We start from the raw sequence: 22,384 nt of genomic DNA on the forward strand, positions 1-22,384 counted from the left end.
CGGCGCAGGCGCGAGACTGAGCTCTCGCGGGAAGTGGCGGCGGCGGCGTTGGGCTCTGCTGGACCGAGACGCTGCGCCGGGCGAGTTGCTGAGGCGGGCGTGATGGAGAAGCGCAACCGCGGTGGGAAGGCGCCCGGGACCCCGGTCGCTCAGGCGTCCCCGACGGGGTCTCGGAAAGAGAGGAGGCCTAGCATGTTCGAGAAGGAGGCAGTGAGTGCTCGGGTGGGGCCTCCGGTTCCCGCGGCCGGGAGGCCGGAGACTGGGCTTTCCCGCCGCGAAGCGGAACCGGGGCTTGGCCGCGGGTCTCTCCCCAGGTCTCCCGGGACTTCTCAGCTTGACATTTCCTAGGGCCCCGAGAGTGTTGGTGTTCCTGACAGAAACACACAGTGTTAGGTTTCTTTTCATCTTTATTGTTGGAAGTATTACAATGCCCCTTCTCCCACATTGGGCCCCCAGCCCGCCCCGCCTTCACCACCCTTTTTTCCGAGTCCATGGGCTGTGCCTATGCGCATACCGGTTCTTTGGTTCATGCCTTCCCGCGGAGATGCCACCGACTGTCCGCGCCATACTTAGCGCCATCCTGCAAACCAGAGGCGGCATGTCGGCCACAAATGAGTGTGCGCGCGCATACCGGTTCTTTGGTTCATGCCTTCCCGCGGAGATGCCGCCGACTGTCCGCGCCATACTCAGCGCCATCCTGCAAACCAGAGGCGGCATGTCGGCCACAAATGAGTGTGCGCGCGCTCTTTTCAAAAAGGAGAAGATCTGATATACCAAGCAGAGCAAGTAGAGGTTTTCAGTTTTTTAAAAACAGCAGCAGCCTCAGTATTTGAAGAATATATAGGAGGAAAAAAAACGTGTAGTTGAAGATGTTAGGCCCATTAAATGATCGTCTAAAATGGATGAAAAAATGTTCAGTTTTACTGGTGATATAACACCAGGGTTTCTATATGACCACAGTCTGAAAACCATTATTGTAATCAAGACTCCCATCTTTTTTTGACACCTGAACAGAAAAGTGTTTCCAAGAATACAAAGCTGTGTAGTGATAGAGCTGCGACTGGAACCTGTCGCAGCCCACTTTTAATGGTTTCTTTTCACACCTACTTTGTGGGAGTCAGGATAGCATGAGGGGGAGACAACATGCAAAACCTTATTTTGAAATCCTGATATATTTCAAGCAAAAAGAGAATCCTCAAAAAAAAAAAAGTCACAGTAACAGTTCAAGTTCTAATGACAGCGCTCTGGTGTCTACGTTTTACAGAGGAAAGAACAAACTGAAGGAAGAATAATAGGCCAAGTTCACACAACTAAAGAAAACAGAGCAAGGCTAGAAACCTTAACTTGTACTTTACATTTCATGCTCCCAAAAACTCTGCTTTATTGCCTGGCAGTAAGTCTGAGTAACAGGTCACCAGCTAGTAATAAAGATTTCTGTATTTTGAGGCAGACAAAGGTGCCTTTTATAAATTTACTGCCTACTAAAGATCGGAATTGGCCTTGAGAAATGAGGAAGCCTGAATCCAAAAGGAGGAGATGCATATAGGTACACTGGGTATATGGGCCAAAATCTGGAAATACGGGGACATGGACAAAGGCAGTTCTTAGTTATTTGATAAGGGTGTGATTGATCATAGCTGTCTTTAAAATCTAGCTTCTAAAGGTAAGAAATTTGAATAGACCTATAATTGGGAAGACTAAGAGAGGATTCCACAAATGCTCACTAAATACACTGAGTGGCTAGATTATTATGATCTCTGAACTCATAATAATCTGGCCACTCAGTGTATATCCTATATAATAAAAGGCTAATATGCAAATTGTTCCCTTGACCAGGAGTTCGACCAGCAGGCAGACTGGCCAACCACCCATGTCCCCTCCCCCTGGCCAGGCCGGCTGGACCCCACCCATGCACGAATTCATGCACCGGGCCTGTAATACATAAACACACACACACACACACACACACACACACACACACACAGTGGCCAGATTATTATGCGTTCAGAGATCATAATAATTGGCCACTCAGTGTATACCTGAAGACAATGAGTGTATCAATGAGTCATTTATAACTTGCAGGTAGCTGATAATTCCTATGTTCTAAGCATAGGAAATACAGTAGGTCCTCGGTTTACGTCAGAGATCTGTTCCTATGGCGCAACATAATGTGATTTTTGATTTTCGCCATAAGTCGGAACCCACCTACATAAGCACCTACGTCACTCACATGGAGCACATACACAGCACTAATGAAGTGAAACAGTAAAAAAAAAAATTTAAAGATAACAATTCCTGACCTTTACTTGTAAATAAATAATAAAAAAGCACATATGTACAAAAATTGTATTATTTATGCAAAGATAAATAAAAGTAAAATAATTAAAATTATAAGGAGCCAAGAAGAAAAATATTTTCATAATCCCAGGGTAAATAACATAAAAGGTTTTCCTTACATACCTATCTCCTAGCCACTCGGTTGCCCTCTTTGGAGGACACTCTTGTTTCTAGTTCTTTTGCATCTTCTACGGATATTCTGGATGTATGCAGGCAAATTTGTGTTTATAGTTAAGAGATACCAGTATATGGTAGCTAGCTAGATAGTCTGTGTGTGTGTGTGTGTGTGTGCATGTGCACAGCACATTTGTTTACAAAATTGGTAGCCAGGGGTGAATCAGTGAATCTAGGATTTAGTAATCACATTATCACAGAAGTGTGTTATAATGGATTTCCAGCTTTGTGTCAGCCCTGTCCCATTCCACCAGGGCTCTTAAATCTAAAATTTTATTTTACAATTTAAAAAATAATCTCTCCCAGAGAGAGATTAAAACTGGAGGCGTTATAAGTGGATGCTGCACAGACATGCTCCCAGGAACAAACCAGAATTACAACTAAAATACAGAAAAAACTTCCTGGATAATCAACAGAAGACTCACTGGAGAGAACCCTGATAACCGAGAACTGGAAGTGGGGACCGCATAGAGACTGGTAGGAGGGTTGGAGGCACAAAAGGGCTGGCCGGGCACCCACAGACGGCAACTGAAGTTATGAAGAGAGATCTCAGCTGTGGGGGTTGCCACTGAGAACTCTGGGATCTAATCCCCAAGCTGGGCCCCCAGCAGAGAGCACCACAACTGAGAAGGGTACCCACATAACATCTGGCTGTGAAAAGCATGGGGTTGCCTTCTGCCATGGAGTGACAACTGAAAATTCAGGCACCCTCTTAAAGGGCCATTGCACAAAATTCCCTGTGGAGCCACGCACCTTATGCTCCAGCAGAGGGAGGGCAGAATGGACTCGAGCTGTGTGAGCAGAAGCCAGGATTGGGGACTCAGGGGTAAGAGCTCAGAAGGCAGACGCCCCCAGATTCCTGTGCTAAGTCATTCCCTCATACAGTGTAGGGCTTCTTTGCCACACAGACATTTGCCTTGGGCGGGGGGTGGGGTGGGGGTGGGTAGATAGTTGACACACTGCAGACCTATTGGAAAACACCTTGCCCTGAGGCCACTTAAGAAACTAAAAATAATTATTAGCCTCCAGGCAGAAGAAACTGTCTCATCCTGTTGGAAAAAAACTCTCACCACACCTGAGGACAATTGCCTGGGGCCATTCAAGTCAGAATCCTATCAGTCTGTAGGCAGAGGTGGTCTCTGGAGGTTTTGAGTCTTTGCCTGATCTAATAAGTCAGAAACACTGTCCTGCACTAGAGATTGAGAGGTGTAGAGAATCTACCTAATGCATAGTCACAAACCCAAACAGCCAAAATGAGGAGAAAACCCACAAATTAAAAGAACAAGAGAATTCTCCAGAAGAAGAGATAAATGAAGCAGAGATAAGAATTTATCCAAAATAGAGTTCAGAGTAATGATAGTAAAGATGTTCCACAGCATGAAAAAAAGATATAATAACTATGAAAAAAAGAACATTTGGAAATAAAGAATGAGCAAATAAAGAACACATTGGAAAAAAATACACAGCAGATTAGGGGAAGCTGAGGATCAAACCAATGAATTAGAAGACAGGGTTGAAAAAAGTACTCAGAGAACCTAAAAGAAAACAAAAAACAGGAGGCCAGCTTTAGGGAGCTGTGGGACAACGTGAAACGTAACAATATTAGAATAGCAGGTGTGCCAGAAGAGGCAGAAAGGGAGAAAGGGATAGAGAATGTATTTGAAGAAATAATGGCAGAAAATGTACATAACATGGTAAAGTAAAAAGTCTCACAAGTTCAGGAGGCACAGAGAACACCAAGCAAGAAGAACCCAAACAGAACCACGCCCAGACATACAATTAAAATGCCAAAAATTAAAGACAGAATCTTAAAGGCAGCAAGAGAAAACTGTTACCTACAAAGGACCTCCCATAAGGCTGACACCTGATTTCTCATCAGAAACTCTACAGCAGGGGTCCTCAAACTTTTTTTTAAAATATATTTTATTGATTTTTTACAGAGAGGAAAGGAGAGGGACAGTTAGAAACATCGATCAGCTGCCTCTTGCACACCCCCAACTGGGGATGTGCCCGCAACCAAGGTACATGCCCTTGACCAGAGTCGAACCTAGGACCCTCAGTCCGCTGAGCCAAACCGGTCAGGGCAATCCTCAAACTTTTTAAACAGGGGGCCAGTTCACTGTCGCTCAGACCATTGGAGGGCCGGACTATAGTTAAAAAAAAAAACACTATGAACAAATTCCTATGTGCACTGCGGGCCCAGGACGAGTCGGATGCTAAGCAGGACAGGCAGCGGCACCCGGCAGGCCAGATAAATGTCCTCGGTGGGCTGCATGTGGCCCGCGGGCTGTAGTTTGAGGACATCTGCTCTACAGGCTAGAAGGGAATGGCATGAAGTACTCAAGGTAATGGAAAGCAAGGATCTGAAACCAAGATTACTATATCCAGCAAGGCTATCGTTCAAAATAGTCAAATAGCCCTAACTGGTTTGGCTCAGTGGATAGAGCATTGGCCTGCGGACTGAAGGGTCCCAGGTTTGATTCTGGTCAAGGGCATGTACCTTGGTTGTGGGCACATCCCCAGTAGGGGGTGTGCAGGAGGCAGCTGATCGATGTTTCTCTCTCATTGATGTTTCTAACTCTCTATCCCTGTCCCTTCCTCTCTGTAAAAAAATCAATAAAATGTATTTTAAAAAAATAGAGGTTCCCAGACCCCCTAACCCCCCCCCCCAAAAAAAAGCAAAAGGAGTACATCACCACCAAGTCAGCATTACAAGAAATGCTAAAGGGACTGCTGTAATGAGAAGAAGAAACAGAAACCTAGCCATACGGAATTAAAATGACAATAAGTACCTATCTATACATATAAAAGCCTAAGCGACCGTTATGACTGAATGACTGGTCGACCAGTTGCTATGGCATTCACTGACCACCAGGGGGCAGACACTCACTGCAGGAGCTGCCCTCTGGTGATCAGTGCACTCTCACAGGAGGAGCTCCATTCAGCCAGAAGCCGGGCTCATGGCTGGTGAGTGCAGCTGCGGTGGCGGGAGCCTCTCCCAACTCCGCAGCAGTGCTACCAAGCGGTGGCAGCAGGTGCAGCGGGCAGGGATGAGTGCGAGTGGTGTGGTGCCTGCCTCCGCCTCAGGCTCCTCCCTGGCTGCCTGCCGCTTGGCGCACTACTACATCCCCTGAGGGGTCCCGGATTGCGAGAGGTCACAGGCCAGGCTGAGGGACTCCCCCCACCCCCCGTGCACGAATCTGTGCACCGGGCCTCTAGTCAATAATAACAAAAAATGTAAATGGATTAAATGCTCGAATCAAAAGGCATAGGGTAGCTGAATGAAAACAAAAACATGACCCAACTATATTCTGTCTGCAAGAGACCCACTTCAGAACAAAAGATACACACACAGGATGAGAGAGTAAAGGGATGGAGAAAAATTTTCTGTGCAAATGGAAAAGAAAGAAAAGCTGGAGTAGCAATACTCATATCCAACAAAATAGACTTCAAAATGAAGGCCACCACAAGAGACAACAAAGGTCACTACATAATACTAAAGGGATCAATCTAACAAGAGGATATAACCCTGGTAAACATATATGTACCCAATATAGGAGCACCTAAATATATAAAAAAAAACTTCAAGAGGACTTTAATAGAGAGATTGACAACAATACAGTCATAGTAGGAGACTTTAACACCCCACTGACTTCACTGGATAGATTTTCCAGACAAAAACTTAACAAGGAAACAGTGACTCTAAAGGACACACTGGATCAGATGGATTTAATTGACATTTATAGAACATTTCATCCCAATGCAGGAGAATATACATTCTTCTCAAGTGCATATGGATCATTCACAAAGATAGACCTCATGTTAGGACACAAAACAGGTCTCTACAAGTTCAAGAAGATTGAAATCATATCAAGCATCTTTTCAGATCACAGTGGAATGAAATTAGAAATCAACTACAGTAAAAACACCCCAAAACATTATAACACATGGAGGCTAAATAGCATGTTATTAAACAACTAGAGGCCCAGTGCAAGAAATTCGTGCATGGGGCGGGGGGTGTCCCTCAGCCCAGCTAGCACCCTCTCCAATATGGGACCCCTCAAGGGATGTCTGACTGCCCGTTTAGGCCCGATCCTGGTAGGATCGGGCCTAAATGGGCAGTCGGATATCCCTCTCACAATCCAGGACTGCTGGCTCCCAACTGCTTGCCTGCCTGCCTTCCTGATTGCCCCTAACCACTTCTGCCTGCCAACCTGATCACCCCCTAACCACTCCCCTGACAGCCTGGTTGATGCCTAACTGCTCCCCTGCCAGCCTAATTGCCCCTAACTGCCCTCCCCTGCAGGCCTGGTCCCCCCCAACTGCTCTCCCCTGCAGGCTTGGGTCCCCCCCAACTGCCCTTCCCTGCAGGCCTGATTGCCCCCAACTTCCCTCCTCTGCCGGCCTGGTCACCCCTAACTGCCCTCCCCTGCAGGCTTGATCGCCCCTAACTGCCCTCCCTTGCAGGCCTGGTCCCTCCCAACTGCCCTCCCCTGCTGGCCATCTTGTGTCCACATGGGGGCAGGATCTTTGACCACATAGGGGCAGCCATCTTGTGTGTTGGATTGATGGTCAATTTGCATATTACTCTTTTTTTGGATAGGACTAGAGGCCTGGTACACGAAATTTGTGCACTTGGGGGGTCCCTCAGCCTGGCCTGCACCCTCTTGCAGTCCGGGAGCCCTCAAGGGATGTCTAACTGATGGGGAGCGGGCCTAAGCCGGCAGTCAGACATCCCCCAAGGGGTCCTTAGCACTGCCACAGAGGTGGGAGAGGTTACTGCACCACCACTGCATTTGCCAGCCATGAGTCCAGCTCAGGGCTTCTGGCTGAGCAGCACTCCTCCTGTGGGAGCGCACTGACCACCAGGGGGCAGCTCCTGAGTTGAGCACCTGCCCCCTGGTGGTCAATGTGCATCATAGTGACTTGGTTGTTCCACCGTTCGGTCGATTTGCATATTAGCCTTTTATTATATAGGATGAATGGGTTACCAACGAGATCAAGAAAGAAATAAAAAATTTCATGGAAACAAATGAAAATGAACACACAACAACCAAAAATCTCTGGGACACAGCAAAAGCAGTTCTGAGAGGGAAGTTCATAGCACTACAGGAATACCTCAAAAAAATTAAAAAAAAAACACACAAAGAACCAGCAATAAACTATTTAACCGTACAACTTAACTAGAAACAAGAAAAGCCCAGAGTAAGTAGAAGGAAAAAAATAATAAAGATTAGAGCAGAAATAAATAACATACAAAAAACAATTTAAAAAATCAATGAAACCAAGAGCTGGTTCTTTGAAAGGATAAACAAAATTGATAAACTGTTAGCTAGACTCATCAAGAAACAGAGAGGCCCTAACTGGTTTGGCTCAGTGGATAGAGCGTCGGCCTGCGGACTAAAGGGTCCCAGGTTCGATTCCGGTCAAGGGCATGTACCTGGGTTGCGGGCACATCCCCAGTGGGGGGCATGCAGGAGGCAGCTGATCGATGTCTCTCTCTCATCGATGTTTCTAACTTTCTATCCCTCTCTCTTCCTCTCTGTAAAAAATCAATAAAATATATTAAAAAAAAAAAGAAACAGAGAGAGGAACCAAATAATAAAATCAGAAGCAAAAGTGGAGAAGTAACCACTGACACTACAGAAATACAAAGGATTGTAGAAAAATAGTATGAACAACTATATGCCAACAAGCTAGACAATGTGGATGAAATGGAAAAATTCCTAGAAAAATAGAATCTCCCAAAACTGAATCAGGAGGAATCAAAAAACCTGTAAAGGTTTTAATAACAACTAATAAAAAAAAATAAAAAAAACACACAAAAAAACTAGCAAACAAAAGCTCAGTTCCAGAGGGCTTCACAGGGGAGTTTTAGCAAACATTCAAAGAACTAACACCTATACTTTTCAAACTATTTCAAAAAATCCAAGAGGAAGGAACGCTTCCAAAGTCTTTCTTTTTTGAGGCCAGCATAATCCTAATTCTAACACCAGATAAAGACACTACAAATAAAGAGAATTACAGGCCAATATCCCTGATGAACATAGATCTAAAATCCTCAGTAAAATATTAGCAAATGGCATCCAGCAATATATTAAAAAGATCACACATCATGACCAAGTGGGATTTATTCCAGGGATGCAAGGCTGGTATAATACAAATCAATAAACGTGATACATCACATAAACAAATTGAAAGACAAAAATCACATGATCATATTAATAGATGCATAAACTGATGAACAGAGTGGATCCAGGGACATGGAAGCATGGAACAGAGTGCGGAATCTCAGAGGGAAGGTGGGGGAGGGTGGTTGGGTAGGACGTAACCAACCAAAGACCTTGTATGCATATACAAGGGGAGGGGGCTGGAGGGGGGTCAATGGGGGAAAAAAGGGGACATATGTAATACTTTCAACAACAAAGAATTATAAAATAAATAAATCCTATCCTCCTATATAATAAAAGCATAATATGTAAATTGTCCCTTCGGGCGGTCATTCAACCAAGAGTTTGACTGCTCACTATGACATGCGTCGACCACCAGGGGGCGGTATGGAACATGGCAGGCATCGGTGATACAGTGCTGGCAGTGGGCGGCAGTGGAGGGGCTGCTGGCCCCAGTGGGCCCTGACGAGAGTGGGACTGTGGCGGGATGGTGGAGCAGGTGAGCGGGCAGCGCCAAGCCAAGGCAGGCGTGAGCGGGGGCCGATCACCCCACTGATTGCCTGGCAGATGGCGACCAATGGTGGCGGTGGGTGGGGGGGCCAGCCCCGATCAATCACCCTGCAGGTGGGATGGTGGAGCAGGTGAGGGGGTGGCACCAGGCCAAGGTGGGGTGCCAGGCAGGGTTGCGGGGCTGCGAGGTTGGGGGCATGAACTGGGGCTGTGAGGCTGGGGGCGTGAGCTGGGGCCCGATCTCTGCAGGCCACCCCAGGGACCCCACCCTTGCACAAATTCGTGCACCGGGCCTCTAGTAAATAAATAACTACCTCTCCCCACCACTTTCTTTCAGTATACACAGATTTTAAAAGAAAGGCTGAGAGAATCGTCTCATGATGTTCTGTATGTAGAGCCTCCATTTGATGATTCCATTGCTGAGATAAGTAAAGAATGGAAGAGTTCTATGGCAAAATTTAGGTTTGCTAATACATATAGAATGGAGCCACTGAAAAAATTCCAAGCTAATTCAGTAGAAACTAAAGTCCAGCAGATATTAACGGTAGGTCGATAAATGTGTGTGATATAATAACTTAGCTTTGGGGATTTGGTAAACTATATTCAGATTTATGGCAGTATAATTACCCTGGTTGGTTGTTTTTTTTTTATAGCACTTAACTCTGAAAATATGAAAAGTACTTTGAGTTTGTAGTCAATAATCTTTACATTGATGCTATGAGTTAGATTAAAGGGAACATGCTTTTATTTCATTTAGCTCTTAATTATCCATAAACTGTCCCTCTGGTTCCATGTTTTGCCCATAATTGGAGGCATGAGTGAAAAAGAGCACATTGGATGTATTTGTGTGAAAAATTGGTTCCTGACTATGCTAAGACATCTTTTAAGTATAGACCATCTTCAGCTTAGGCATCCGTTATTTTCTTCCTTTAACTGACTGGAATATAAAGTTCATTAAAAACAGTTGTTTGAAACTCAGACATGTGATTCCAGGCTCATTCAAAAAAGCTTCTCAATCTTACAAAACTAACCCTGAAATACCAATATCACTACCAGTATTAATTTTACTAGTTTTGGTGTCTGAAGGCTACATTGTTCAGATGGGAGGAATTCCCATCACCATCTTTTCTTGATAAAGGACTAAATGACAACATTTTTTATTACAGGAAACTCACTTGAGGCACCACCTTTTCTGAATCCCCTTTTCATCTGTGGCCTCTAGTTCTGGGCACCAGGCACCAGGAGTTTCCTGATAAGCAGATGCCCTTGGTGGCATTCCGCCCAACCTCATCCCACTCCTTGTTTTAAAATTACCTCCCCCTCAAGTTTACAAGATGCATTTCTTCAGTGACAACTGATCTGAGCTACCTATTTGGAACAAAGCATAGGTTTAATTTGGTTTGTGTAAATTATTAATAACTTTAATTTTTAAATGAATTAGCTTTTATTAATACAGAAGAATAGTTAGATGACTCTCCAATTTCTCTACATTGTATAAATACATTTCTAAACGGAACTAATAATTGTCAGATGATACTTGATGAAGATATTATGGCTCATGGCTTCAGGAAATAAAGAAATTCAACTCAATTTTAATACAATAAAATAACTATTGATTACCTTCTTTACTGATCTAAACACTAATAGCAAGCATTTGTGATGTGAGTATACATTCTGGTGTGTCACTCAGTTCTACCACATAGACTGAGTTCAAATTTATTGAATACTAGAGGCCCGGTGCATGAAATTCGTGCACAGGGTGGGGTGTCCCTCAGCCCAGCCTGCACCCTCTCCAATCTGGGACATCCCTCTCACAATCCAGGACAGCTGGCTCCTAACCGCTCGCCTGCCTGCCAGCCTGATTGCCCCCTAATCGCTCCCCTGCCGCCCGATTGCCCCCAACTGCCCTCCCCTGTTGGCCCGATGGCCCCCAACTGCCCTCCCCTGCCAGCCTGTGCGTGGCCATCTTGTGGCGGCCATCTTGTGGTGGCCATCTTGTGGCAACGTCGCGCACGAGGACCACCTAGGCTTTTATTAATATAGGTAGTAGGATTTCAAGTCATATTTAATTTGATAATTTATAGAGTTTCATTGGGCTTGATGGGGCCTAGAACAGCTTATTGGGGATGTAGGTGGATGACCGGGGTCATGAAGAGGTCAGGGATTTCCCTGGAGTTCAGGGAACACTGAATGTAGTTCTAGACACAGAAATAGCATATATTGATGGAGCTTGTGGGTATTTTTATATAGGGAGTGCTTATTTATTTAAAAAAGAGCCCTTAGGTAGAGAAAACCTGGGATTTGTTAGGCAGATTCAGAAAAGAGAGTGGTTGTCGCTAAGTGTCCAAAAGATAGAGCCACAGCCAAGTACCTGAGGGAAATCCATGCTTCTCAACCCCATTTTAGACCAGAGCATTCTCGAAGGGAACCGAAACCACAGAAAAGAGCTAGTTCTTTGGTTTTACATGCCTATGTATCAGCTAGGAGTCCATTTGTTATCACTCAGAACCCAGAACATTGGTTAATGTATCTTTGGTCCCAGCAGCCAGTCAGAGGCATATGCTGTCTGCTCCCTAGGTCAGTGGTCGGCAAACCGCGGCTCGCGAGCCACATGCGGCTCTTTGGCCCCTTGAGTGTGGCTCTTCCACAAAATACCACGGCCTGGGTGAGTCTATTTTGAAGAAGTGGCGTTAGAAGAAGTTTAAGTTTAAAAAATTTGGCTCTCAAAAGAAATGTCAGTCGTCGTACTGTTGATGTTTGGCTCTGTTGACTAATGAGTTTGCCGACCACTGGTCTAGGTGGTCCAGGCCTGCTTATGGTTTGGAGGGAAGTGCATTGCTTCAGGGCCCACACCTGTCACCCCACCCCCACCGCTGTACGTTAATTCATTAACAAGCATGAGGAGAAACCTGATTTCCTTGGCCGCAGGAAAAACTCCACCGAGTGGGGAAGCATAGGAAGAGGCTGGGAAGAAGAGGGCTTTAACCAGAGGAGATGAGGGAGAGGGAGACAGGAAAGGCCCATTGCAGCTCTGGACCAGGTAACCCTGCTTCAGGGAAACCCACATCTGAGCTTTAGCAAGTGTGTGCACTTTAAAAAGTTGGTTTCCTCTACCGAAGAATTCCCAGAAGCTTTCCTTTAAAACGCCCCCTGGTGTCTCCCCAATTGTCTGATAACACAGGGAAACTTTCAGCTTAACGAAGAGTAATTGAACAATTAAAAAACCAAAATAAGTTTTCTTCAAAATTGGGATTGAAATAAATTGGTAAGCATGACATGCATTTAATATTTGGTTTCAAAGTTATATGTATTATTTAGACATGTTTTTTACTTGAATTTTTATTTAGAAAATATTTAGTTTGAAAATTAAGGTATATTTTTTAATTTTTTAAAGGAAAATCTTAAAGATGTCAAATATGATGATAAACTCTTCTCTCACTTGTCGCTTGAATTAGCAGACCTCATATTGTCAGCAGTCAAAGACTTTGGGTACCAGCGTTATAAATTGATTATAAAGGTATTATTTATTCAAAAGACTGGTCAGGCAATAAATGTAAGTACCCCATTATCAGTTATAACTATGAGGTCTGTCCTTTAGTGACCGGGTGTCTCACTCAGCCCTGTGATGGCTCCAGGGCATGACAGGCCCTGGGGTGCCTGGGAATGAAAGAATAATGTGTTAAATTTAAGTTCTTTCACTGTAATTATTTGAAAAGTACTTAGAAATGACAATTTTCTATTGATAACCTATTAAATTGTATAGATACTCTGTTTCTTAGGCATTAATGGGTGTTAGATACTGAAGAAATTACAGAGAATTATAAGGAATGACTGATTTTTCAAAGAGTTCTTACTCTAGTCAAGGAAATAAAACAACACAGCCTAGAGTGTGAGAAAAAAAATAATGCAGATAGTGTAACAGCCTCGGTTTGGGAGTCGTATTGGGTTGGATATGAATCCTGGCCGAAACACTCACTGCTGTGGCCTGGGCATAGCTTTTTTGTCTATAAAATCAAGATCATAAAGTCTACTTGCTGGAGTAATTGTGAGGACTGAGATTAACTGTATTCAAATCCTTAACATTTTCTCCAGCACAGAGTCCTCAATAAACAGCAAGATTATCATTATTTACAAATAAAAATGCAATCCCACTAGGCCGTGTAAATATGTAAAGTTGGGTACAGTTTGCAAGGCTTCCTCGAGGAGAGAGCTGCCCTAGGAATCCTGGAGAGGAGGACCTGGCCAGGCTGAGGGATGCTGACCACACGACAGGCAGCGAGACAGGTGGCTCCAGGGAGAAGAGAATTACCGCCCCGTGCTATTATACACCTAAGCAATGGGCAACTTCTAGATGGTCATAAGTGCTCAGTGGAGAAAATTACGGCGGGAGGTGAGCTAGAGTGACAGTGACTAAACGGGATTGTCTAGAGACAGGGAAGGCCCCTCCCTGATGTCTCAGTGACAGGAAGAAATCAGCTGTGCCAAAGGTCAGGGAGACGGCAAGCAGAGGAAACGTGGCGAGCAGAGATGCTAAGGCAGGCCGAACTCGGTGTGCTTGAGTAATCCTGTGGCTGTGAGATACTTAGACGGCACAACACACCACCCCAGAACTCAGCAGCTTCAAACAACAGCTATGTATGTGCTTAGCGTTCTGTAGGTCAGCTCAGCCTGCATGGGCCATTTGTTTTTTCTGCTGACTCGCTGAGGTGCCTGCAGCCACCTGGTCACTCCGCTGGACCTGGAGGTCCAAGTCGACCTCAGCCATGTGTCTGATGGTCGGTGTTGGCTGGGGCATCCGGTTCTCCTGCACGTGAGCCACCCTCCTCCAGTGGGCTGATGGGCTCCTGTTCGTGGGGGTCTCCTCACAACGTTCCTAGAAGGCAAGAGCAGAAGACCTCCTAAGGCCTGGCTTGGCAGTTGCACAATGTCACATTCTTTTGCTCAAAGCAAGTCCCCATGACAACTAATATACAAGGAGGGAAATAGGCTCAACCTCTTGATGGGAGAAGCCAAAAGGGTCTGTGGCCATTTTAGATGCACTGCAGAAAATTAGGCTGTAGTCAGATGACACGTGGCTTTGTAAGCAAAGCACAGGAGTTAGCATTTCTCTCACAGCCACTTGTATAATCGGTGCCATTTCTTCATTTTGAGACAAGGTCCTAACAGATTCTCAGTGGAAAATCTCTTAAGGGTGGGAAGGTTAATTCCTTAAGATGGATTATAATACAGCAGAGTAGCACTGTACACTGAGCTACTAGACCCAAACCACAGAGGGCCCCCTGCTCCTTCCCGGACATCCTGCTAGGGCGGGCGTCTGCTTTAGACAACGACCAGGTGTGGTGCGAGAAGCTGGGCCCGGGAAGCTTCACTGTCCAGTCTCCTCAGGAAAGGGGCCGTTGGACAGAGTATGTGTTAAATGAGTAACTCGCTAACATACCCATGTGTCTTTAAAGAAATCGACCTTGTGTAGGTTTCAAAATTACTTAACATGTTCAACTAAAGTTAATTTTTTAATCATGTCTCTAGGTTGCCAGCCGGTGGATCTGGGATGTTGCGTGGGACAGCTGGGTTGCAGCTAAACATGAAACAGAAACTTACGTGGCCTTGGCCTTGGTGTTCGCTCTTTACTGTGAATAACTTGTGACATGTCCTGAACAGTGTTTACTTCTCAGCTCCTCAAATACATGAAGTTTATAGATTTGTAAACCTCAGTAGTATTGATTAGCCATATTTTTATCTCCAATTGGAGCCTTTAATTGCATTAACAACAAACAAGTAAAAGCTGGATTTTTCTTAACTTCATACTTGTACTTACCATATTTATTAACACTATTACCTCAAAATATAAAATATGGGAACATATGAATGCTTATAGTAGACTAGAGGCCCAGTGCACAAAATTTGTGCACTTGGTGGGGCGGGGGGTCCCTCAGCCCGGCCTACGCCCTCTCACAGTCCGGGACCCCCTGGGGGATGACCACCTTCGGGGGTGAGGGGGATCAGGCTTAAGCCAGCAGTCAGACATCCCTCTCACAGTCCGGGGCTCTTGCAGTCCAGGACCCTTCGCTCCTTACCGCCCGCCTGCAGCAGAGGCGGGAGAGGCTCCCGCCACCACCGCTGCGCTCGCCAGCCGTGAGCCCAGTTTCTGGCTGAGTGGCACTCCCCCTGTGGGAGCACACTGACCACCAGGGGCAGCTCCTGCGTTGAGCATCTGCCCCCTGGTGGTCAGTGTACGTCATAGCAACCAGTTGTTCCACCGTTCCGTTGATTTGCATATTAGGGTTTTATTATATAGGATAATATGGGAATATTATTCTTAGATTTAAGAAAATTATAATTGACTACAGGAAATTAGGACACAACTGTGTAAAGTACCAAATTAAGTAAATGGTAAGGTAAATTTTGGAAAACTTCTAAAGGCAGATGTATTTTAAATGGTATTTTATTGCACTGTATGCATTCTTTTGAAGGGAATTACCAAGTTTTAAAGAAAAATGTTGCTATATTTCATACTTCCCTTACGAATGACTCCTTCCCCAATCAGGATGCTTACCAGTGTGTGGTCTTTCTATCTGTTAGTCAGGAGAGGCGGAGCTGACCAGGCAGAGGGGATTTGAGTTGACTGCCTTGTAGCTACAATTGTATGTAATTGGGTTAGGCCCTTTTTAGATGCCAGAACCGAAAACCTAATAGAAGTGTGTGTTTTTAAAAAATATGTTTTTATTGATTTTTTTTTTTAGAGAGAGAGGAGGGGAGAGGGATAGAGAGATAAAAACATCGATGAGACAGAAACATCGATTGGTTGCCCTGCCTCCTGCATGCCCCCTACTGGGGATGGAGCCCGCAACCCTGGGCATGTGCCCTGACTGGGATTCAAACCAGTGACCTCCTGGTTCCTGGGTCAATGCTCAACCACTGAGCCACACTGACTGGGTTCATATAATTGTGTGTGTGTGGTTTTTTTTTAAAGAGGAAACTTATACATCTCAGGCATTTGATCAGGATCCATGTTCTTTCTGTCTTTGTACTCTCCCCACGGACTTCTATGTGCATTTGTTTAAGCTGATAGAATTTCATCGGGTTCCCATAACTAGACGACACAATTCCCTGCTGGGGCTGCGGCTGGAACCATCTTCCCTGACGCACATGGCCATGTGAAAAGAGTGGCTATCGCTGAACATTGGAGCTCTTGGAGCAAGGAAACAAGGGGTGGGCTTGGGGGAGGCAACTGATCATGTCTAAGACAGTTCATGCAATTTCATAGTTACAGAGTCACGATGCTGTGATGGTGTCCTAGCCTATGTAATCCTTATGATAAAGGCTAATATGCAAATTGTCCCCTCGACCGCGAGTTCGACCAGGAGACGGGGCCGGCCCACCAACTGCCCACAGCCCCTCTCCCCCGGCCCGTTCAGCCCCTATGGGGGCGGGCCAGCTGGACCCCACCCATGCATGAATTTGTGCACCGGCCTCTAGTAAGATGGTAATGGAGCCAACACTTCCTGTCACCCAGTGCCGTGACACGCTGCACAGGTGTGTAGCCAGGAGCAGCAGGCTGTGGCACATAGCCCAGGTGTGCAGTAGGCCATGCCGTCTGCACATTGGGGTGTGTACAACAATAAGATCGCCTAGTGACCCATTTCTCCGAACATGTCCCGGTCCTTAAGCGCCACATGACTGTACGGGCCGACCTTGGAGATGCTGCTGCTTTGGTTCCTGACCACCGCAATAAAGCAGATACCGCAATAAAGCGAGTCGTGAATTTTTATTTCCCAGTGTATATAAATGTTATATTTACACTATACTGTAGTCTATTAAGTGTGCAATAACATTTAAAAAACACCAATGTACGTACTTACTTAAATAATACTTAATTGCTAAAAAGATGCTGACCATGATCTGAGCCTTCAGCAAGTTGTGATCATTTGCTGGTAGAAGGTCTTGCTTCGATGTGGATGAAACCATAGTTCTCTACAAAGCACAGTAAAGCAAAGTGCACTAAGAGGAAGTGTGCCTGTAATCGGAACTTGAAACACCATGTCAGACTTACAGGACAGTAAAAAGACCCATTAGCTGAGTAATCTATAAATAGGAAGACAAGACAGCAGAGGGGTTTTCTTTCTTACTTACGTATTACAGTGACTTGGATAATCCAGGAGTCACGTTCCATACCACACAGCTTAGACATGATAGCTGTCGCCCAAAGAATCTTCAAAACAGGAGCTCTCCGCTGCTAGCTTGCCAATAACAAACCTACGACATAGTACGTGTTAAGCAATGTACCTTCCTGATGAACTTCCAGGATAAATTAGTTGTAAGATATACTGCCTGGTATTTGAGTTGACCGCCTTGTAGCTATAATTGTATGTAAAATGAGAATTGCACCTTGTTCCTAAGGTTAGTACTGTCTGTGAATTGTAGGTAATATATCATCAAGAACTTGTGCCAGGACTTGGCATAGCCCTGGGCATACTGAGTCCTGTTACCTGTTCTCACCCAGTTTAACATGTCAGAGTCACGTTAGCTATGCTCTTCCCACGCCCATATATATTTACTTGTTAAATTGTATAGATGCTGTATTTTTGGAGTGACTGAAAATTGGTCACTGAAAATCTGAACATCCCTAACCTGACGCACTGCGTCTCAAGGCACCTTACAGAACGCCTCCCTGTTCCCCACTCCTCCAGATGTATTTTGAGTTGCTTTCTGGACTTTTCCCTGAGGAGAGTCCCACTGCAGCGTCTCAAGTGAAAGCTGTTTTTTTCTCTCAGATCCTGATGCCTCAGAGCCAAGAGGTAGGATAGGCCGCCCCTCAGCTCCTGGAAACGCGTGCTGTCTGGATGCACAGAGCTTTACGTCTGGGTCACGGCAGCCTGCAGTCCCTGCTAGTTCCTTCGATCACAAGCTTCCTCTCCACTCAGCTCCTGCCCCGCTTTGTGACGTCAGTATCCAGGCAGGTAATCATCCCGGCAGTCCCTGCTGTGCACGGTTCTGATGTGTACAAATTCCAGTTACCACAGTACTAGTCCGATAGCAGCAGTCCCCTAACACTGGTTTCGAATTTCAGCTACCGCCGTATACTGGCTGTAACTTCAGAAAGAAGAAACTCCACCGCCAGCTCCTCGGTCCACAGCCACTGTGTAGGGTCCTGTTTTCAGTCTGTCAGTCACGGTCCCTGCACATCTTTGCTCAGCTCTTCACCTGCAGCCACTTGCTTTCTGCCTGTTACAAGGATGGGTTGTGCTTCCCCACCAGAGGCTTCTTGCCTTCTGGTCTTCTCAAGGGCCGCCTTCCAGCAGCCATCACCTCTTTTTCCAGCATCACGATTTCTCACCCTCCTGCTGAGTCACTCTTGGCAGCATGCAAACGCTCTCGGTTCTCCTGTCTTCCAGACAGCCACCCGCCGCCCTCTCTATTGCTCTTCCCAATCAAGCTTCTCCCCCTCCTTGGATCCAATTCCTGGCAGTGTGTTTCTTCTCAATTGACTCCAACCTAGCTTCTAGAACGGCCTCTGCACTGAAACATCCCGAAACCATCAAGATGGCTAATTGCCCTCCAATGCTGAGTGAAATGGACATTTATTTATCTGTCCTCTTCTAACTCAACTGCTCAGCGGACAGGCTGGCCAGGCGCTCTTTCTGAAACACTACGGTGCTTGACACTCAGTTTCCTTCCTTCTCCATCGGGTCCCGGGCCTTCTCACCTGTGTCTCCATGTTCTACGTGGGCTCATGCAGTTGTGTGGCCTTTTCACGTCAACACTGTGTTGTTAGTGCCCAGCTCGGGCCTAACTTCATAAATAGTAAGGCAGTATATTCCTGCCATCTAACGTAGTCCTTAGCTCATAGTTGATTTCCATAAAATATTTGTGAAGTGATTGAACGGGCGTTATTATTCCAACCCTACAAGCGAGGCAATGGAGGGCCTGAGATAGATAACTTACAACTAGTGAGTGGCACGCTGGTATTCAAACTAAAATCGTAACTTCACACCCTACTGCCTCTCGGTGTAGCTTATCCCCAACTCCTAGAACAGGGGTGGGCAAACTTTTTGACTCGAGGGCCACAATGGGTTCTTAAACTGGACCGGAGGGCCGGAACAAAAGCATGGATGGAGTGTTTGTGAACTAATATAAATTCAAAGAAAATGAGCGGAGGGGAGAGCAAGAGAACCGGATAGAACAGCCGGATAGAACAGCCGGATCCGGCCCGCGGGCCGTAGTTTGCCCAAGGCTGTTAGAAGCTGCCTTCATTTATCCTATTCTCAAGCCAAACTGGAATGATGGATGTACCTGAATATGCCTCCTGTTTTCCCACTTCTAAGTCTTTTTGGGCTTGAAACCTTACTTCCACATCCAGTAGCACATTTATCTGTAGTTGTCCTACTACTCCTTTACTTTTCAAATTCCACATCAACCTTAAACATCTTTATTCTAGTCAGTAAATTTTCTCCCACCTAAACTGCCTTTGCATATAATTGTATATTTATATTCTTTCAGCATTGAAAATACCTATGGGCTGGGATTGTAATCTACATAGTGACTCCTTAGTATTCTGCCTTGAAAGGCTGAATCAGTGTTTGTTATCTTGGAATGAAGAGTTTTAAGTGTGTATTTGACTAGAGGCATTTCCCAAAGGAGAAGAGTAGAACTAAAACCTGGATATACCAAAATATTTATAGACATCAGATTAAACACTCTCCCTCCCTCTCTCCATACTAGTATATATATTAAATCTATCCAGAGGATCTGGCTGAGGGCTTTTATCATGTAAGAGAATTTGGGGAAAAGATTTTGTTGCTTCTTGGCGGATCTAGACAGGTCTATTTTCTTCCGTGGGTTTGTGGATGCTGAGAAGACACCCGTGAAGGACTCCTGGTGGCTAACTGGGCTCAAATTAAAAAACAAGAGTTTGGCAGCATTTTCTGCACAGGCACTTCTCATGCAAACCATGCATCAGAGAGAAACCTGCACCAAACTGCCTGCCCGCACCGTGTTCCTGTGCCTGAGCTAGCCCTTAGGAAGTTCCTGGAATCTCATTCCAACCAATAGGACTGAGGCTTTCCTCATCCAATCGGAACCTCCCATCTATATCTCTGCCCGCCCCCATCAGTATCTTCACAAAGCAACTTCATTCTGACCAATCAGGACAATGCCTTTTGGCCCAATCAAACTTCGGACTTGGAGCACTCATTTGCATGAGAACAGACCAATGAGGGACCAGGGGCAGAGACTAGTTTCTATGAGGCAGCTCCCCTCTGGCTGGTGGGCACGTTCCCTTTCCAGGGAAGACTGTCTTCCTATTGGAGATGAAACACCGAAGACCCCTTACCATTGCAGAGCCGGTGCCAGGAGCCTCCTAGCAGCAGCGCCGCTTCACAACTGTGCTGTCTCCTAACTGAGCTGAAACACCATTGAGCTGTACCACAGCCCTGCAGCATCCTAACTGAGCTATTTGCACTGAATTAAGTTTCCTTCTTCACTGCACCCCAAATTGGGGATTCCTGTTGGTGTTGCATTGACACCGACTGTCAGGACCTTGATAGGGAAATGAGCTGGTCTGACTGAGAAAGCAAAGTCTACACTAGTTGCAATTTGCGAGCCTAAAGTTGCTGGTGATGCCGTATCTGATGATGCAACTGGGAAGTGGAAGTAGACGGTTTTTATTAATCGTCTAGAAGTAACACCTTTGTTTTGTTTCCAAACTTTTTTTTGCTGAGTGTAAGCCAAAATAATGAATGAAAGGGAAGCCATATTGAACCCTAAATCCAGGAACATTCTCTGTTGTCCCAAAACAAGTCACACACATTCCATGAAGTGTGTGCTGAAGGTCAACTTTAAACGCGTTTCTGACACCCTTGTCATTTTATCACAGCTGTATGCACTGTTAAAGTTCTTGAGGTTTGTTTTTTTTTAAATTGAAGTCCCAGAAGTGACCAAGTGAAGCCTAAGAAGTTGGATTAATTCAATTCCAATAAAAAAGCTCCCATTTTCTTGATGCCTTTCATGGGCCTACCATGTACTGTGGTCTGAAGCATCCTAATATATATAAAAAGGCAGGGCCCTCACGACCAGTCAACCAGACGGGATGACCAAACAGTAACAGTAACAACCACACAGCAGCTGTGTGGGGCAACCAGGCTGGCTGGGGGTTAGTGAGGGACGACCAAAGGACTGACCAGCAGGCTGCGTGGGACGACCAGGCAGGCCCGGGGGGGAACAGTTGGAGGTGATCAGACTGGCAGGCAGTGGCAGTTAGGGGTGATCAGGCTGGTGGGGGGGCAGTTAGGGGCGATCAGGCAGGCAGGTGAGCGGTTAGGAGCCAGTGGTTCCGGATTGTGAGAGGGATGTCCGACTGACGGTTTAAGCCTGATCCCCGGTATCGCGCCTAAATCAGCAATCGGACATCCCCCGAGAGGTCCCGAATTGGAGAGGGTGCAGGCTGGGCTGAGGGGACCCCCCTCCCTGTGCACGAATGTCATGCACCGGGCCTCTAGTCCTACATAATAAAAGGGTAATATGCAAATTGACTGAACGGCAGAACGACCGGTCACTATGACGCGCACTGACCGCCAGGGAGCAGATGCTCAACGCAGGAGCTGCCTCCTGGTGGTCAGTGAGCTCCCACAGGGGGAGCGCCGCTCAGCCAGAAGCCGGGCTGCAGCTGGTGAGCACCGCTCCCGCCTCCACAGCAGCACTAAGGATGTCTGACTGCCAGCTTAAGCCATCAGTTGGACATCCCCCAAGGGCACCTGGACTGCAAAAGGGCCCAGGCTGGGCTGAGGACTCCCCTGCCCCCCAAGTGCAGGGATATCGTGCACCAGGCCTCAGTAGTACTACAATCTCCAATGATCCTGAGGATAAGGACTTCTCCCCACTTTACGGATGAGGAGGGTAAATGGTTTGTCAGGGCTGGAGGAAGCACCCAGCCAGAAGCCAAACGTCCTGTGCCCTCTGCAGCGACCCTAGTCTGATTCGCCTTAGGAAGCAGCCGCCAGCCCCTTGGAGCTGCGGTCTGTCCAGTCCCGCTGGCCATCGTGTCTTCTGTCCTGACGGCTGCTGCCCAAGTTCCGCTCCAGCACACAGTCGTGGGGTGCAAGGTGAATTTCAGCGACTTTTTATGACTTGCGTCCCCGTGGAGGTGGACGTGGATCCACTTTCCAAACAGGAAGGCTGCGGATGCATTGAGCGCACAC

General features: G+C 46.2%; 1 protein-coding gene across 2 annotated transcripts; it reads left to right on the top strand.

Annotated features, from left to right (window-relative positions):
• The first annotated feature begins 12 nt into the window (after nt 1–12).
• On the top strand, nt 13–14,993 carry DYNLT2 (dynein light chain Tctex-type 2). 2 transcript variants are annotated; one of them, XM_080664118.1, is made up of 4 exons: nt 13–210; nt 9,529–9,735; nt 12,586–12,744; nt 14,718–14,986. In XM_080664118.1, exons 1-4 carry the CDS (start codon nt 103–105, stop codon nt 14,826–14,828), a joined length of 585 nt encoding a protein of 194 aa, XP_080520244.1. In that variant the 5' UTR covers nt 13–102; the 3' UTR covers nt 14,829–14,986. The 2 variants fall into 2 exon arrangements, with proteins under 2 accessions (XP_080520244.1, XP_080520245.1); XM_080664119.1 differs by lacking the exon at nt 12,586–12,744 and having other exon boundaries at nt 14,718–14,993.
• Nucleotides 14,994–22,384: the final 7,391 nt, after the last annotated feature.

The sequence above is a fragment of the Plecotus auritus genome (genome assembly GCF_963455305.1).
Source record: "Plecotus auritus genome assembly, chromosome: 4".
Lineage (NCBI taxonomy): Eukaryota > Metazoa > Chordata > Mammalia > Chiroptera > Vespertilionidae > Plecotus > Plecotus auritus.

Excerpts from the sequence above, each read along its gene's own strand:
- DYNLT2 (XM_080664118.1), top strand. The coding sequence starts at position 103 with ATGGAGAAGCGCAACCGCGGTGGGAAGGCGCCCGGGACCCCGGTCGCT. Across the intron at positions 9,736-12,585 it reads AAGTCCAGCAGATATTAACG|GAAAATCTTAAAGATGTCAA; the intron begins GTAGGTCGATAA and ends AATTTTTTAAAG. Across the intron at positions 12,745-14,717 it reads AGACTGGTCAGGCAATAAAT|GTTGCCAGCCGGTGGATCTG; the intron begins GTAAGTACCCCA and ends TCATGTCTCTAG.